At 34.6% G+C, this 18,516-nt stretch overlaps 2 protein-coding genes across 9 annotated transcripts; one reads left to right on the forward strand and one right to left on the reverse strand.

Moving 5' to 3' along the window:
- Positions 1–1,217: 1,217 nt before the first annotated feature.
- On the reverse strand, positions 1,218–7,891 carry mrpl24 (mitochondrial ribosomal protein L24). 6 transcript variants are annotated; one of them, XM_051137584.1, is made up of 7 exons: positions 7,707–7,891; positions 7,366–7,514; positions 3,971–4,154; positions 2,163–2,258; positions 1,970–2,073; positions 1,746–1,876; positions 1,218–1,644 (listed from the first exon to the last, which is right to left on the reverse strand). In XM_051137584.1, exons 3-7 carry the CDS (start codon positions 4,151–4,153, stop codon positions 1,508–1,510), a joined length of 651 nt encoding a protein of 216 aa, XP_050993541.1. In that variant the 5' UTR covers position 4,154; positions 7,366–7,514; positions 7,707–7,891; the 3' UTR covers positions 1,218–1,507. The 6 variants fall into 6 exon arrangements, with proteins under 6 accessions (XP_050993541.1, XP_050993540.1, XP_050993537.1 ...); XM_051137583.1 differs by having other exon boundaries at positions 3,971–4,157; XM_051137580.1 differs by lacking the exon at positions 7,366–7,514 and having other exon boundaries at positions 3,971–4,157.
- rfx5 (regulatory factor X, 5) lies at positions 5,910–15,909 on the forward strand. 3 transcript variants are annotated; one of them, XM_051137577.1, is made up of 10 exons: positions 5,910–6,105; positions 7,384–7,531; positions 8,186–8,219; positions 8,970–9,052; positions 11,052–11,171; positions 11,336–11,452; positions 11,813–11,891; positions 12,131–12,329; positions 13,015–13,109; positions 14,489–15,909. In XM_051137577.1, exons 2-10 carry the CDS (start codon positions 7,440–7,442, stop codon positions 15,479–15,481), a joined length of 1,812 nt encoding a protein of 603 aa, XP_050993534.1. In that variant the 5' UTR covers positions 5,910–6,105; positions 7,384–7,439; the 3' UTR covers positions 15,482–15,909. The 3 variants fall into 3 exon arrangements, with proteins under 3 accessions (XP_050993534.1, XP_050993536.1, XP_050993535.1); XM_051137579.1 differs by lacking the exon at positions 5,910–6,105 and adding an exon at positions 6,139–6,173; XM_051137578.1 differs by lacking the exon at positions 5,910–6,105 and adding an exon at positions 6,643–7,083.
- Positions 15,910–18,516: the final 2,607 nt, after the last annotated feature.

The following is an 18,516-nucleotide window of genomic DNA, read 5'->3' on the forward strand; positions in this document are numbered from 1 at the left end:
AAATAATAAATAAATAAAATAAAATAGTAAAACAAAATACAAATAAAATAATAAAATATAACAAAATAATAAAATAAAATAATACAAATTAAAATAAAATACAAAATAACTAGAATGGAGTGGAATCTCATTAATAAACATGACCTACCGTGATAGTAAAACAATTAAATTAAATTAAATAAAAAATAAAATAAAATAAAAATAAAATAAATTAATGAAACAAAATAATAAAAAAATAAAATAAAACAAATTAAAATAAAATACAAAATAACTGGACTGGAGTGAAATGTCATTAATAAACATGACCTACCGTGATAATAAAACAATTAAATGAAATGAAATAAAAAAATAAATAGAATAAAATAAAATAAAAATACAGTAAAATAAAATAAAACAAAGCAAAACAAAAAATAAAATATAAATATAAAATAAAATAAAACAATAAAATATAATACAAAATAAAAAAATAAAATAAAAAAATAAAATAAAATAAAATATAAAACAAAACAAAATAAAATAAAATATAAAACAAAACAAAATAAAATATAAAACAAAACAAAATAAAATACAAAATAAAAAATGAAATGAAATAAAATAAAATAAAAAAAAATTAAATATAAAATAAAACAAAATAAAAATATTTTTTTAATTAAATAATAATACAAAAATAAACAAAATATACAACTAACGTTATTATATGCTACAGACTTGCAACAAAATAACTGACCAATAGCTCAGCTCGAAAAGCCCTAGATCGAACCACCATCCCACATAATGTATTTTTTATGATATTTACCATAAAGAGATTAATAATTGTTAGACAGATGGACAGATAAATTGACATATTTTGTTTTTGCTAAGCCAAAGATGCTAGTTTTCAGGTAGGTTTTTTTTGTTTAATAGATCGTCTACAATACTTCAGATTGTAGACACATTTGCAAAAATTCACCTAAAAACTATGGTATGTTTAGAATTTAAAGTGTCTAGTTCAGTATAGGTTAGTGTTTAGGCAGAATATTGAGTGGGGTTGGTAATATTTTTTTTTTTTAAATGACTCTTATGCTCACCAAGCCTACATTCATTGATCAGAAATACAGTAAAAACAGTAATACTATATAGTTATTTGATCTGTCAGAAATCATTCTAATATGATGAAGATTGCTGCTCAAGAAATATATCAACGTTGAAAACAGTTGTGCTGCTTAATAAACAGCATTTATTTTAAATGATTTGTAACATTACACATGTATTTTTTATCAATTTAACACATCTTTGCTGACAAGAAGTATTTTTTTTAAACTTACTGACATTAACCTTTTGAATGGTAATGTACATTTGTACAAAAAAACAAACCATTTGTATCAGCTGGTGTGGCATAAAAGCAAAGAAACTGAGTACAACACTTTATTGACAAGGTCTGCAGAACACATACACTTTTTCATGATAAATTATCTTGCTAATGTTGTTAAGCTCAAACACAAATTCAATACACAGTCTCTGTGGTAACTCAGTACCAGTAGCTTTTACGAGGCCTCCTATCTTCCTGAATGTTCATTTTCTCCATAACTTCTTCCTCAAGGGTTTTCAAAGACGGCGTGTATGTTTTCTGAAGTGTGTCTTCCGGTGATGTGTCTTTGGGTCCATCTGCATGGTACATAAACACTCTTAGATTTCTGAGAACTGAGCAATATTTAAATATCTAAAACTCTAGATAGAAATGCATTTTTTAATTTCAGAAACCTCACCTTTCCACTGCTGGGGAATGATGCCATCTTTTCTCTGATAGACTGGTTTAGGAATAATCCGTCCCGTCCTGACAGAAACACGCACTCGCTCGCCCTCTTCAGTGTATCTCCATTCAATATCTGTGGGCTTCCTAAAAAAAACATTAAACACAAATACATACATTTAGAGCCAGGTGCATTGAATTCTACTATATTTATTGCTCTATTTCATGCGTGATGTTCACCTGTCGGTAGGGTCAATTAATGTAACATCCTTCAGCAGCAGAGGGGCTTCACTGGCGATATAAGTACCCCGGTAATCTCCAGATCTTCCAATATACCTGTAATGCTGGAATAAAAGAGTTCGAAACAATTAGAAGTGCTGCACTGCAACGAAATTACAATTAAAAGAAGCTTATTAAAAAGTTTTACTCATACCGTGTTCAGGCCCTCGAGTATAACCCAGTTTCGACGCCGGATCACCTGAGCAACTTTGCCCTGCTTTCCTTTGTCCTTTCCTGACAAAATCTCCACCTGGTTTGAATTAGATTTACATGGTATGTTCTATAAATATACATTGTGAAATAATACAAACCTTGCAGAATTAAAGGGACAAATGGTGTTAAAACACCCACTACATCTTTTAAATGCAAAGGACCCCCACATATAATGACAGAGGCCCTATCCACGTATATATATTTGTGCCTATTATGTATTATTTACTATGATGTATATTAGGGCTGTCAAACGATTAATCGCGATTAATCGCATACAAAATAAAAGTTTGAGTTTGCCTAATATATGTGTGTGTACTGGGTGTAATTATTATGTATATATAAAGACAAGCACATTCATGTATATATTTAAGAAATATTTACAAGTATACACTGTGTGCATAATTATTAGGCATGTTGATAATCTGGTCATATTTTTTTCCCAAGCACATTTTACCAATTCCAAACCACAACAATCTTAATAACTACTATTAATTTTGTATTTAATCATTTGTAAGTGATATATAACTGTCCGTGAAGGCAGAAGTGAAAAACTCCTTATATTCCGGTGTGCATAATTATTAGGCATGTTTTCTTTTACAGATTAAATGAGCCAAAAAAGATATTTAACCCAGACTGAAAAGTCCAAATTATTAAATGCCCATGAGAAGAATGCAATACTAATGCATTACAAGAATTTGCAAAGTTAAGGCTTGACCACTGGACAGAGAAATGCTTGTTGAGTCTGCATGGTCAGAAAAAACAGGTGGAGAAGAAAAGATGCATGTTAACTGCAAAAGAATTAGGAATTAAGGTGAAGAATTAGGTGTGACACCATCAGGAACCGTTTAGTCTCCAGCGCCACCATTTTCCAGAACTGCAACCTACCTGGAGTCTTCAGAAGTGCAATGTGTCAGGTTCTCAGAGACTTTGCTTGGTAAAAAATCCTAAAAAATGCCCCTGACTTAAATAAGAATAACAAGCTGACGTGTTATGAAATACATGAAGACAGTTTTTTTTTTTATAGGCTTTATAGACAGATAAGTTGAGAGTGACTCTTGAAGGACAAGCATCACATCCTCTTGTACCTCTGATTCAAGAATTTATCTTACAAAATCTGGCAGTACATTTTGGAGTACATTACATTACATTACATTTGGCAGTACATTACAAATTCTTGTAATGCATTAGTATTGCATTCTTCTCATGGGCATTTAATAATTTGGACTTTTCAGTCTGGGTTAAATATCTTTTTTGGCTCATTTTATCTGTAAAAGAAAACATGCCTAATAATTATGCACACCTGAATATAAGGAGTTTTTCACTTCCAGCCTTCACGGACAATTATATATCACATATAAATGATTAAATACAAAATTAACAGTAGTTATTAAGATTGATGTGGTTTGGAATTGGTAAAATGTGTTTGGAAAAAAAATATGACCAGAATATCAACATGCCTAATAATTCTGCACACAGTGTATGTATTTATTATAATTTTTATAGAATTTATATTATATATATAAATAACATATTTTGTATATAAATAACTCATTTCTCTTAAATATATACATTAATGTGTGTGTATTTATATATACATAATAATTACACACAGTACTCACACATATTAGGCAAACTCAAACTTTTATTTTGTATGCGATTAATCGCGATTTATCGTTTGACAGCCCTAATTGATTTGAATCTTGTGTTCATTTATTTTAACCAGTTTTTTTATTTGTTCTTATGACTTACTGTGTCTCCTCTCAGGACACGCCAGTCCTCATTTGCAATAGGTTCAACAAACACCTTTCTTCTTTTTTTGCCGGGTGGATTGAGCCGCTGAGCTGCGATCGTCCACGGTCTGCTTGTCCCATAACGATAATCATGTGGAAATGCAGCTTTTGCTGCCATAGAAAGCAACGTTGTCAGCCTCATACTGCTGTGGACAATTAAAACAATAAAAACAATAAAACATAATTTAGAAAGCTGCAGACAGCCTATAAATTATGCATGAAATCTACGCTTACCACAATATATATTTTTTTGTGAATTTCTATGGTAAAAAAAATTATTCATTGATAGTTTGTAATGCTACAATGGCTTTGCAACCAGTGTTTCAGGATCATGCGCAAGGTTTTTGTACGGGTCCCTCATGATACAGTGGCATTGTACCTACCTATATTACTGCTGCGGCTTTTAGAGGTACATTTAACTAAAATAGAATAATTAATCTGTGGTAACCACAAATTCTACATCCACAAGGGTCAAACTTGTGTAGAACATGCGCTACTTCCTTTTCCTTTCAAGCCAAGCGACGTAGATGTCAAAATAAAAGTCTCGACTAGCACGGCACACGCAAGCTTAAAAATGTCATTAAAATAAAGGAACGCCAGGGTATGCTAGTACACTTTATTAAATTATTAGTTATTTTAGGGGTTTTTTTGTTTCATTTTAGTTCATTTTTAGTGCTGTCAAACGATTAGTCGTGATTAATCACATCCTAAATAAAAGTTTGTGTGTGTACTGCTGTGCATATTTATTAAGGATATTATATAAATACACACACGTGTGTGTATATATTTAAAAAAAAATAATGTTTGCATATTAAAAATATTTATTTACATATTAATTATATGAATATAAATATATTAGTGCTGTTCGAACCATTAATCATGATTAATCACATCCAAAATAAAAGTTTATGTTTATATATGTGTGTGTACTGTGTATATTTGTTATATGTAAAGACACACACATACAGTATATATTTTGAAAATATATACATGTATTTACATATAATTTATATTATATAAAAATATATTTAGTATATAAACATAACGTATTTTTCCTAAATATATACATGTATGTGTGTGTATTTATATATACATAGTAAATATACACCGTATACATATATGTATGTACACAAAATTTTTTATTTTGGATGCGATTAATCACGATTAATCGTTTGAACAGCACTAAAACATATACATGTAAATACATGTAATATTTTAAAATGTATTCTGCATGTGTGTGTATTTATATATACATAATAAATATACACAATATACACACATACATTATATAAACAAAAACATTTATTTTGGATGCAATTAATCATTTGACAGCACTAATTTTAATATGTTTCAGTGATTTATAATAGGGATTTATAATCATTCAAACGGTCTTCCTGAAATACAGATAATAATGGTTTTATTGGCACTTTTATAGATGTAAACGTTTTCCTATCTGTGAGAAGTTTACCAGATATTTACCAAGTAATATATGCCACTGTATTACTAGCTTTGGAAATGTATAATTTGCCAGCAAATTCTGAATTATTTTATTTGGTAAATAACACACAATAAATTCAAGTGACATTAGGTTTATTTAAGGTGGCAACTGGAGTGAAAATTATAATAATGAATGACAAGCTATGTTGATAAATTAGGTCTTTGCTTTTACAATTACGTGTTTCAGTACATAAAAGTAAATTGCCAGGTAAAGACTTGGGCAGTTAATATCAAATATTACTTCAGTAGTATTTATTTTTAATTAGCTCTTGTAATAATACCACCATAGAAATATAAAGTATGACATTTCTAAATTTTAAGAAAATACTCATCATTGTTAGGCCAATAACAGTTATTTACGTTTCATGAAAATGTATACAAAAATGATAGTTGCCTGTCAGAATATTAAAAAGATTCTCTTTTTTTACTCGCATAAAACCATTAGCCAATCAAATCGCCTTTTCATTCTGTATCCAAGTAGGATGACTCAAAGCAGCCAACTAGCGTCGAGCTTTGCTTTGTAGTCAGGCAGACATAACACAGTCGTCCAATCACAAAATAAGCCGAAAGGGGATTTTTGCTCTATATTTGTCTCAGGTAGTTTCTTTTTCGTTTATAAAATAAACGCTACCATTATTTTGTATTTGAAAGAGATATTGCACTAGGTAAACTTTGTACAATGATAACAGGTGTAGTTTAAGAGAAAGGCCAGGTATTTTAACGTAATAACCGAAGGTTTTCGAGGCGTACAAGTGTGGCTAGCTAGTTCTGTAGCAACAGTCATTGGTAATGATATTAACGATAGCTAGCTTGTGCATACATATACTAAAAACCAAAGTTATTTTTATATAAATAATGTCATTAAAATATGAATTATAGTAAGTAATTGTTTATTTATGTCGGTTTCGTTTAGTCGACGTCTCTTCGGCCTGTTCGAACTCACGTTAGCCTATTAGCTGCTATGTCATGCTCATTTAAACTAGGCTGCTGTGAGGTTTATTTCTCGAGATCAATGAGCATTTGCGTTTGAGAATATGGTTAACTTGCGCTAAAATGATCTTTTGGTCATAAATAACCAATGGCTTCGTCTAGTTTCTGGTTGGTTGGCCTTTCAATACGCCCACAAAGAGATACACATGGGTGTAATCAGCCAGACTTGTGCATGTCTCATATATGCTATTCGTATATTAGATTAAATCATGCATTAAAATGATCGGATTTGATCCTGGTATCATGCATGCACCGGCTGAAAGCATCAGTTGCTTATGTTGAGATCTTCATTGGGCGCCTGTGTGCTGAATATGAGGAAATGTCTGGACTGGGGCAGGAAAAACAGCCCTGCAGTATTTGGGCATGGTCGCTATCCGATTGACCTGACAACAGTTTCATGAGTGGCTGTATTTTCGAAATGGGGAAAAATATCTTGAGCGTTTAGACGTGGGAGAATTAGGCGCTTGCGTGGTTTCATTTCGTGTTTACAGTCTGTCGCTGAACGTGTAAACCTGGCCTAAATATGTCAGTTTGTATTGAAACTGATGATCATTTACAGACATGTGATGAATTGAATGTTTACCAGTAAGAGCATTTTAACATGTTGTCTGCAGACTTTAAGTTGTTGTGCGCTTGAAAGAAATACTATAAAACAAATGTGCTTTTTTAAAACACTTAACACTACAAATATGGTCTAAAACTGCACCGCCACTACAACTTTTACTATTGACTTTTACTTCCATTGATCTAATGTGCAAAGTTCTGGTTGCATGCATAATAATCTCTTAATAAACCTATAAATAATTTACTTTTTAAAACACACTGTTGCATATTAGACACTCAGAAGCGAAAGTTAGCCAAACTAACATCTGCCTTATGTTCTAGAGCTTCAGGTCCAGGAGGGTTCTGAATGCAGTTTGTCAGTCCAGTGTGGTTGAGACATGGCAGAAGATCAGTTAAAGGCAGACGCCTCGGCTGGGGAGGGGGAGACGGAGCCCAGTATGCTGCTGCAGAAGCTTAAAAGCAACATTTCGTAAGAACTTTTTAGTTTTACTCTTTCTTCATTGTGGTTCAGATACAATCTTAAATCTCTATTTCCTCAAGAAATGGTATTTCACGGTTAAAATTAAACAGAGCGATGTTTGTAGAGCTGTAGCATTAAGGTAATAGTTCACCTAAAAATGAAAGTTTGTGAAAAATATACTCACTCTCTGGCCATCCAAATTGTGGTGACGATTGTTTCTTAATTGTACTGGATTTAGAGAAATAAAGCATTACAGCACTTGCTCACCAAAGGATCCTCTGCGGTGAATGGGTGCCGTCAGAATGAGAGTCCAAACAGCTGATAAAAACATTACAATAATCCACAAGTAACCCACACGACTCCAGTCTATAAATGAATGTCTTGTGAAGCAAAAACCTGCATGTTTGTAAGACACAAATCCATTTGGTGAGCAAATAATGTAATGCTAAATTTCTACAAATCTGTTTTGACGTAGAAACCGTTACACCAGCATCTTGGATGACCTGAGGGTTAGTTAATTATCAGCAAATTTTTGTGTTTTGGGTGAACTGTTCTTTTAAGTTGAAGCTTGAACACTCAATGTCAGTGTTATATGCATCATACATGTGTGTATGTGAATATATGTGTAAATATCTGCATGTTCTTTTTTCTATTTTTTAACAGTAAAAATGTGCAGGGCAAAGTGGACAAAATTTTGGTAAGTTTCTTAGAGGATAAAATAAAATGAAATTTTAGTCTTCTGAAAGTTTATAAGTTATATTAAGTCTTATTTAAAACAAGAATACAGGGTGACACTTTTTATTAGATGTAGAAGGTATAGTAAAAGTATCGTAAAAGTTTATATAATCTCATTTACATACATTTGAACCCAAAATTATTGCATTAGCAGTTCAGATGTATTACTACTATACAACCACTCATGTTTATATGTGACCCTGGACCACAAAACCTTAAGAATTCTTAAGAGACGTAAGAGTCATTTTGTTTATCTGCAAGCTGAATAAATAAGCTTTCTATTGATGTATGGTTTGTTAGGACTATTTGAAAATCTGGAATCTGCAAAAAAACAAAATATTGAAAAAATCACCTTTAAAGTTGTCCAGATGAAGTTCTTAGCAATGCATATTACTAATCTCAAATTAAGTTTCGATACATTTATTGTAGGAAATTATACAAAATACCTTCATGGAACATTATCTTTACTTAATATCTTTACTTAATGATTGTTGCATAAAAGAAATATACTCATACAATGTATTGTTGGCTATTGGTACAAATACACCTGTGCTACTTAAGACTGGTTTTGTGTTCCAGGGTCACATATTGTCTTAAAACTGTATCCTGTTGTATAGTATAATATTTCACACTCATTTAGCTTATTTGTACATTTAAAGCACCTTTTCTTGCCCTTATTTTCTCTTTCTCCCCATGACATGTGTCTTTTCAGGAAGATGTACAGCGTTTCTCTGACAACGACAAGCTCTACCTTTATCTACAGCTACCCTCAGGTCCTGGTGCAGGAGAGAAGAGGTACAGTTCATAAAATCACACAAATATACTTATGTCAGTCTTGATCTGTTTTTTAAATCAGTATATTAATGCAGGGGTCACTAAACTTGTTCCTGGAGGGCTGGTGTCCTGCAGAGTTTACCTCCAGCTTTCCTCAACACACCTGCCTGGAAGTTTCAAGTGTACCTATTAAGACCTTGATTAACTGGTTCAGGTGTGTTTGATTAAGGTTGGAGCTAAACTCTGCAGGGTCTGGTGACCCCTGTATTAAAGGAAAACTCCACTTCCAGAACAACAGTTTACAGATAATTTACTCACCCCCTTTTCATCCAAGATGTTCATGTCTTTCTGTCTTCAGTTGTAAAGAATTTATGGTTTTTGAGGAAAACATTTCAGTATTTTTCTTCATATAATGGACTTTAATTGTGCCCCTGATTTTGAACTTCCAAAATGTAGTTTAAATGCAGCTTCAAAAGCCTCTAAACGATCCCAGCCGAGGAAGAAGGGTCTTATCTAGCGATGCGATTGGTCATTTTTTTCGAAAAATAAAAATTTGTATACTTTTTAAGCACAAAAGCTTGTGTAGCACAGGCTCTGAGATGCGCGTTCACAACACTATGTACTATTGAGTCACGTCGAAAGGTCACGCGGAACTACAGACCCAGTGTTTACAAAGCGAACGAGCAAAGACTAACAAAGTGCAAGTAAGTCAAACGCTGTTTACAAACAAAAAGCTACAACGATGTCACAACGTGACAGCCCCATAAGATAAACAAACGACTCGAAAAACCCGAAAACTCGAAACAGGTGAACTAATTCCAGTACAGAACCTAATAGGATGTTGCACATGACGTTGAGACGACTCGTTCTTCCCGAGTCACATTAAAGATCCGTTCAAAATGACCGAATCATTCAAGAACGCGCATCTCAGAGCCTGTGCTACATGAGATTTTGTGGTTAAAAAGTATACAGATTTTTGTTTTTCAAAAAAAATAACCGATCGTTCCGCTAGATAACCCCCTTCTTCCTCGGCTGGGATCGTTTGGAGCCTTTTGAAGCTGCATTTAAACTACATTTTGGAAGTTCAAAATCAGGGGCACAATTGAAGTCCATTATATGAAGAAAAATTCTAAAAATTTTTTCCTCAAAAACCATAATTTCTTTACAACTGAAGACAGAAAGACATGAACATCTTAGATGACAAGGGGGTGAGTAAATTATTTGTAAATTGTTGTTTTGGAAGTGGACTTCTCCTTTAATGTATCAATTCTGAATAGTAAATTAAAGTATTTGATGTCCCATAAAGGGGACATTGGATATCCATTTTCCACAAGTTGGGATGATTCTTTAGGGTCTTCATTAAATGTCTGCAACACCCTTTTTACCTTGTCAAATCAGCTCTGTTCACAGTAAGCCGTTTCAGTGCATGTCCCTTTAAATGATAATGAGCTACTGCTCACCCTGCCTCTCTCTTCCATTATTTTTTGGTGTATTCGATGGCGCGTTACCATCAAAAACAAAACTAATTCACTGCATTCTCAGTAAATCTTCTGTCGGGAGTAAATGAAGACTCTTATGTTCACTTTTACATCCAACTACAAAACACCTGCATTGCTTACGAGAGAGTGTTGTTGCTACAGCCGCTTGAGCGTGGAGAAGATGGCGGACAGCGTACAACTGGCTGAGGGTGGAAATATGCTAATACGGGACGTTCCGTCAGTGGTCGTGGGCAGGGCTTGACGTCATATTGCTGAGAAAATCAAAACAGCTTGATAATTGAGACTGTTTAGATTTTTGGGGATTAAAAAAAAAGCAGTGAATGGATTTTGTATCAAGTGTTTGTGTCCACATACTGCTAAGACACATTTATATACAAACACCATGTAAAAGTTAATTTTGTGTCTGATGTCCTCTTTAAGTCATTTTTTAAAATCCCTGCCAAACAGGCTAGCTAAAAAATAAGACAAATGTGACAAGAAATGTGACATATGTTTGCAAACTGCTTTTCTTTGTGCACCAGTGGTGATTCAAACTCAGTCAACACCGCAGACCAGCTTCACACCTGCAACTGGATCCGTAGCCACTTGGAAGAACATCCTGACACCTGCCTGCCTAAACAAGATGTTTACGAGACATACCGGTAAGGACTGGGGTGAAGAATATGCAAACAAACCTCTTAGACTAAGTAATATTTTAACGTAAAAACTTTCTGGCTGTTTTCCTAGACTTTTAAGAGTCCATTATTTTAATAGTCCACTTTTTCACAAAATACAATGAATACTTATGGCTTTTATGTCTAAACAGGAAGCACTGTGACAACTTACAGCATCGGCCTCTAAGTGCAGCAAATTTTGGCAAAATCATCCGAGACATCTTCCCAAACATTAAAGCACGAAGACTGGGTGGTAGAGGACAGTCCAAATATCCTTTTGTCTCTAATGTAATTTAACTTGTATAAAACGTAGACAAAATGTATAACACTATCTAGAGCAGTTCAAGACATCAGAGTGAATGTAGATTCACCTATCTCATGAGTACACACATTCAACTGTTTGTAAATGTTTGAGATATTTAACACTCGTGATACAGTTTTTATCTGTAATGGTTTGGTTTAGAGAGGCTTTTAAGATGTCTTCTTGATGTTATTGACCAATAAATGTCATCTCATGTTTAAACTTCACTCAATTGATTTAACTGAATTTGAACTACAAGTCTATTTTATTGTTTTATTTAATGAAACCTAATGTACAGCGCCGAGTCCCTTAACATAATTGCCAGCACATACTGCTATAGTGGGATACGTCGAAAGACCGTGTTAAACATGCCATTACTCCCCAACCTGGACCTCAAAAATGACCCGGTATGATTGTCTACTTACTACTGACTTTTCCTCTAAATAGCTTTCACAACATTAAAATAATTTAGATTCAGTGGTTTTCAACACTGTTACCCTGCTCCACACATACATTTTTGCATAATGGTCCTTGAACAGGTTGAAAGCCACTGATATAGATTGTGAGGTATTTTTTTCCGAGAAGAAAAGCATATGTTTATGCTTAAATGTTCTATTTGTATACCCATGTGATGTGCCACCTCCAGTCTGAACTGACAGAACTGGTGCAAACCTACAAGCAAGAGGTCACCGAAGCAGCCTGTGAACTCATCTGTGATTGGGCCCAAAAGATCCTGAAACGCTCTTTTGACACGGTGGTAGAAATCGCACGTTTCCTCGTACAGGAGCACATCGTCAACCCACGCTGCAGCCAAGCCGAGCTTGTCACTTCAGCTGCTCTGGCAGGTACGTGCAAGTAAATAGTAAGATGACATAAGTTTTGCTCAGTATTATTTTGGTGTCACTGATGTACTATTAGTTATTGTTAATATTTTGAATTAGATTGTATTTTCATTTTCAGTTTCATTTTGTTCTGTTTTAATTAAAGTTTTTTATAGTATATTCGGTTTTTTCATGTGTTTATATTAAGGTTTAGTTTAATTTAAATTATTTTAGTACTAAAACTAAAGAAAATGAGAAACTAGATGAATTAACAAATTAAAGGGATAGTTCACACAAAAATGAAAATTCTGTCATTAATTACTCACCCTCATGTCGTTCCAAACCCCTAAGACCTTCATTCATCTTCAGAACACAAATTAAGATATTTATAATGAAATGAGCTTTCTGACCTTGCATAGACATGTTCAAGGCTCAGAAAGGCAGTGAGGACATTGTTAAAATAATCCATGTGTCATCAGTGCTTCAAACGTAATGTTTTGAATCTACGAGAATACTTTTTGTGCACAAAGAAAACAAAAATAACAACTTTGTTCAACAATTTCTTCTCTTCCATATCAGTCTTACAGGTTTGGAACATTTTTTTTTTAATAATTATTGTTTTATGTATTTGGTTAACAATAATAACCCTGATTTTGCTATATTGCTTTAGTAGTGAAGCAACATGTGGTTTGTTTTTTGGTTTTCATAGGCGGACCTTCCAAACCTCATAAGGTAATCAAAAAGATTCCAGCAGCTTCCCGAGCAGGTGGAGCAGAAGAAGATAATATCAGTGCAGAAAATAAGGTATTGCTGGTCTGAAATTTGAAAATTTCAGATTTTATATCTGTTTCTTTCCTCAAATTTCTTCTCCCGTCAATCATTTTTGCACTAATCCCTAGAATAGAGTGTCATAAAATATTTATCGAACATAAAGTATGAATGCTAAACTGTATAATTGATTAGTGTCCCAGTCAACTGATTTCTTATATCTGTGCTACTTTTATATTTCTCAACTGAGATCAATATTTAAAAGAATAGTTCACCCAAAAATGAAAATTACTCCATGATTTACTCACCTCACGCCATTCTAGATGTATTACTTTCTTCTTTCAGACGAATACAATCGGAGTTATATTAAAAAATATCCTGGCTCTTCCAAGCTTTATAATGGCAGTGAATAAGTGTTAAGATGTTAGTGAATGGGTGTTAAGTCCAATAAAGTGCATCCATCATAAAAAGTGCTCCAGACAGCTCCGGGGGTTAATAAAGCCTTTCTGAAATGAATTGTTGCATTTGTGTATGAAAAATATCCATATTTAAAACTTTATAAACCGTAATCTCTAGCTTTCACTAACCGTCGTACGTATGTTCACAAGAAAGTGGCGTTCCAGTGAATGATGTAGGGGCGTAGGTTTTGTACTTCTAATTTTTAACCAGTGTTTTGTTTTGCTTCCACATTCGTCACTGTCTTCGGCTACGTCCTGCATTATCCACCAGAATGCAACTTATGGTTTGTAAAGTTTTAAATATTTAGATTTTTCTTACATAAAAGCATTGCTTCGCTTCCAAAGGCCTTTAATAACCCATAAATGCATGACTGTTTTGCCAATCACTATTACATATTCGGGTCTTTAGCGACCCAGACCTAAATGTCCAGAACTAATGGATCTCTAACTGCAGCAACAAATCTCAGGTCTCTAGTGACCCTATACACTTTTTACAAAAAAAATTATCAGAAAACAGACATTCTTTTATTTTTTTAAATTATTTATCCCTTGTTTTATTGCTCATAATGAATAGATTGAGGAATACTAAGAAAGCTGATGTCAAACTTTAAAAAATGAAGGAGAGAGAGGGTAGTAAATGATGTCCCGGGTCGCTAAAGACCCGAGGTATGCATTTAGGGGTTAACCCACTTGAGCTGTGTGGAGTACTTTCTACAATGGATGGATGCACTTTATTTTGCTTCAAAATCTCAACACCCATTCACTGCCATTATGAAGCTTGTTAGAGCCAGGACATTTTTTAATATATCTCCGATTCTATTTATCTGAAAGAAGAGTTGATAATTTACAGTCAGCCAGTCAATCCTGATCACCTTGTCAAGTTTGATTTGAGATAACGTCACATATTAACAGTAGTACACACTATAAATGATAGTACCGTTGTGCTGTTTTTGGCAGCAAAAAGAGAAAGACGGTGTGGAACAGCCGCCATCCAATAAGCAGCAAGTCAGTGATAAACCAACCAATAAGGTTGAGTCTGCTCGAGTGGAGGCCTATATGAAAAAGCTGCCTCAGCTCCTTCCCAGAGGCACCATTCCAGAGAAAACCTCCCCGCCGTGTCTCGCACCAGCCGATTCGGGCAGCGTTCAAGTCACTTTGCCCATCACAGTTGCAACTATACCCTCTCAACCAGGCAGCACCGTCCCTGTTATGATTCTGCCATCAGGCATGAGTCTTTCTTACCCAGAGCGTGAGAAAACATCAGTCACGGTCGCCACTTCTGCTGCCCCTACTCCAGTCGTCCAGAGAGCGCGCCCGGCGGCTCCAAAACGGGGCCCTGACCCCTCCACCTCAGTGTCAGCCGCTGGTGTTACTCAAAAACGCAAAAGAGGACGACCCAGAAAGCAAAGACCAGAAGATATGGTACCGCAGGTGCAATCAATCCCAACCTCAAATCCAAATCCAGCTTTGCTCACAAGAGGAGTAATCCAAAAGGCCTTGCCTTCCTGTGCACCAGCCGCTCCTTCACAGTTGGTGGAAATCGTGATCCAGGACCAGCAAGGTTTAATGCTTAGCCAACTTCCGACCATCCAGGAAGTGACAGATGCTGAGCATAGAGGTGTAGTGATGCAATGTCAACCCGCACCAGAACCTGAGAAGCAGCAGTCCGTCCTACTAATGCAAGGGCCCAACCAATCGGGTTACGAGCTGAGCCGCAGGATGGTCATCCAGCGTGCGCCGTTATCAAGAGAAGGAAGGCCGGCTCCCCAAGAAGTGCCACAGTCCACCGTTTCGTACCTCCCGCCGGCGACGTTATTAGAGGACAGAGGAGAAGTGGAAATTACTCTGACTCCTGTGGAGCCACAGGTCGATTCCATGCCAAACTCAGCAGGTATTCCCAGCTCCTTTGCCTCCCCGTTCGGAGAACTCCCAAAACCAGACGGTCCATAACAGCAGCACAGCAATCGACTCCCTGATCTCAATGTGCAATGCCTTTCCAGTGCTTCTGTGAATTGCATACTAGCTTGTAGTCAAACTGAGGTGTACCATCTTGGCTGAGCTTGATGGGTATGTCTGCTTTCTGTGTAAAATGATGTATAGAAGTACAACCTGTCATTGTTGCCTTCAAAAAGCAACTACACTCATATTTTCATATTATTAATACAAAACACAAATGAGTTCCTGAGGATTTCAGGAGTGCTTAAGAAGAGATTATGAATTTAAGTGGCCTAAATCAAAAGTTTTGACTGTTTTGACTAGAAGTAGTGAATTTTAGAGCATTGAAAAGTGAAACAAACAGATATACTCACAAATACAGTTGAAGTCAAAAGTTTACATACACTTTGAAGAATCTGCTAAATGTTTATTATACCAAAATAAGAGGGATCATACAAAATGCACGTTATTTTTTTTATTTAGTACTGACCTGAATGAGACATTCCACTTAAAAGATGTTTACATATAGTTCACAAGAGAAAATAATAGTTGAATTTATAAACATGACCGTGTTCAAGAGTTTACATACGCTTGATTCTTAATAATATGTTGTTACCTGAATGATCCACAGCTGCTTTTTTTTTTTTTGTTTAGTGATAGTTGTTCATGAGTCCCTTGTTTGTCCTGAACAGTTAAACTGCCTGCTGTTCTTTAGAAAAATCCTTCAGGTCCCACAAATTCTCTTCTTTTTTTTTTTTTTTTTTTTTTTTTTTAAAGCATTTTTGTGTATTTGAACCCTTTCCAATAATGACTCTACGCTTTTGAGATCCATCTTTTCACACTGAGGACAACTGAGGGACTCAATTGAATTTGAATTTGAAGATCAGGGTAAATTTAACTTATTTTGTCTTCTGGGAAACATGTAAGTATCTTCTGTAGCTTCTGAAGGGCTGTACTAATTGAAAGAAATATGATATTAAGGCAAAATAAGAAAAATGTACACACTGTTCAAAAGTTTTCACCCCCGGCTCTTATATGCATAGTGTTTCCTTCTGATGCATCAGTGAGCGTTTGAACCTTCTGTAATAGTTGCATATGAGTCCCTCAGTTGTCCTCAGTGTGAAAAGATGGATCTCCAAATCATACAGTCATTGTTGGAAAGGGTTAAAAAAAACAAAAACAAAGAACTTGTGGGACCTGAAAGACTTTTTTGAAGAACAGCAGGCAGATCTGTTTAGGTCAAACAAGAGACTCAAAAAACAGCTGTGGATCATTCAGGTAACAACACAGTATTAAGAATCAAGCGTATGTAAACTTTTGAACAGGGTTATTTTATAAATGTAATTATTATTTTTTACTTGTAAACTATGTAATATGTAAACGTCTTTTATGTGAAATGTCTTATTTAGGTCAGCACTAACTAAAAAAATAGCATGCGTTTTGCATGATCCCTCTTATTTTGGTAAAATAATTAACATTTTGCAGATTCTGCAAGGTGTGTGTAACTTTTGACTTCAATTGTAACAGTCCAATCTGGTCCAGCTCAGTTATAAAACAAAAAGATGAAATCTAGAAAAAGATCATTCATCAGAGTTACCAAGGAACTGCTTACCATCTGTCGGCGTTTGTCACCATTCTCAGTGCCATAAGAGGGCAGTTGGTATTTTTTGCTCTAACCGTCTTTGCATGTTTGTGTTTGTAAACATGAATTGAGAGATTTGTGTGTGTTTTCTAGCTGTTCAGATGACAAAGAGTGGTATTACGGGTTTGCAACTTCAGGGTTCTCAAAAAGTCCCTCCCTCACCCAATGATTGGGTTAATAGTTCAGTTTTTTTTTTTTTTTTTTTTTTTTTTTTTTTTTTTTTAAGTCGTCGCAAATCTTCAAAATTACTACATCGAGTTGCTGTTGTGAAGGTTGAGAAGACACTACTGGTTCAGATGATGCATAGTGTAGGCAGATGGAAAAAAACCTCGTAAGTCCCTTTAAATATGCAGATGAGGCTGTGATTTCGGGATTCTTTTCAAAACGCTTCCCCCATGCATTCAGGTCTGTCCAGTCGTTCTTACAGCAACGTAATTTAGCACTTAACAGATGTAAATAGTTTATCTGTCAGCCCAGAAGAATATCTTGAAAGGTAAAGCATACCAGAACTAATTTATTTTCCAAATGTATAGCCATCGTCACTATATTGCTACTATGGAATATTATAATTATTAGTGACTAGTAAAGTGTGCACTGTCACCCTAAAAGCATGTACAAAACATTAGATGGTAAATTTCTGAAATTTGATTATATTATTTAAATTTAACTGAAATATGTACTAATTATTTATTTATACAAAATTTTACAAAGCTTGAGCCACAACAGCATCTTTTTTTGTGTAGATTATCATATCTTAAAGGAGAATTTTGCTCTATTTTTATAGCCTTGAAATACTCGATGTTTGTTTTCAGATATTACACTTGATCTTAGCCAAAGGTCTATCAATGTGAGGGGAAAAAATGTAATAGTACAGTTTATTTGTAATAAACTGTAAATAAAAAAATAAAAAAATAGTTTGTAGCAGCTTTATGAATATTATTTGATGCGCTTTGTTAAATTTGAAGGCTGTGAATTGAGAAAAAAAAAATCTCCTTTAAGGTTTACTTACTAAGAGGATATCAGCTCAACAAAGGCTGTTGATGGTTAATAGAGATTTAATAGGCACTTGATAGAGATTTGGAGTCAGATGTTGATATTTATTCAAATATTGTAGTAATATATGTGAGATGGGAAATGACTAGAGGTGATAATTTTACTATGGCGTAATGGTGCTTTAAAAAAGCTAAACGGGTTTTACTAACAACGCAAATGATTGTGATTCACATCGCAGCGAATTCACCAATCAGCAGTCTGACTGCACTTAACATCCGCTGCTCACCGGTGCTGATTCTGGGTAGGTGTACCATGGTACAATGGTTGCAAAATGGCAACCAGCTGTCAGACAGTGTAAATTGCATTTAGGCTTGTGAAATGAATGTGCTATATATGTCAGATTTAATTCTGAATA

Source organism: Labeo rohita, chromosome 19 (assembly GCF_022985175.1).
Source record: "Labeo rohita strain BAU-BD-2019 chromosome 19, IGBB_LRoh.1.0, whole genome shotgun sequence".
Taxonomy (NCBI): Eukaryota; Metazoa; Chordata; class Actinopteri; order Cypriniformes; family Cyprinidae; genus Labeo; species Labeo rohita.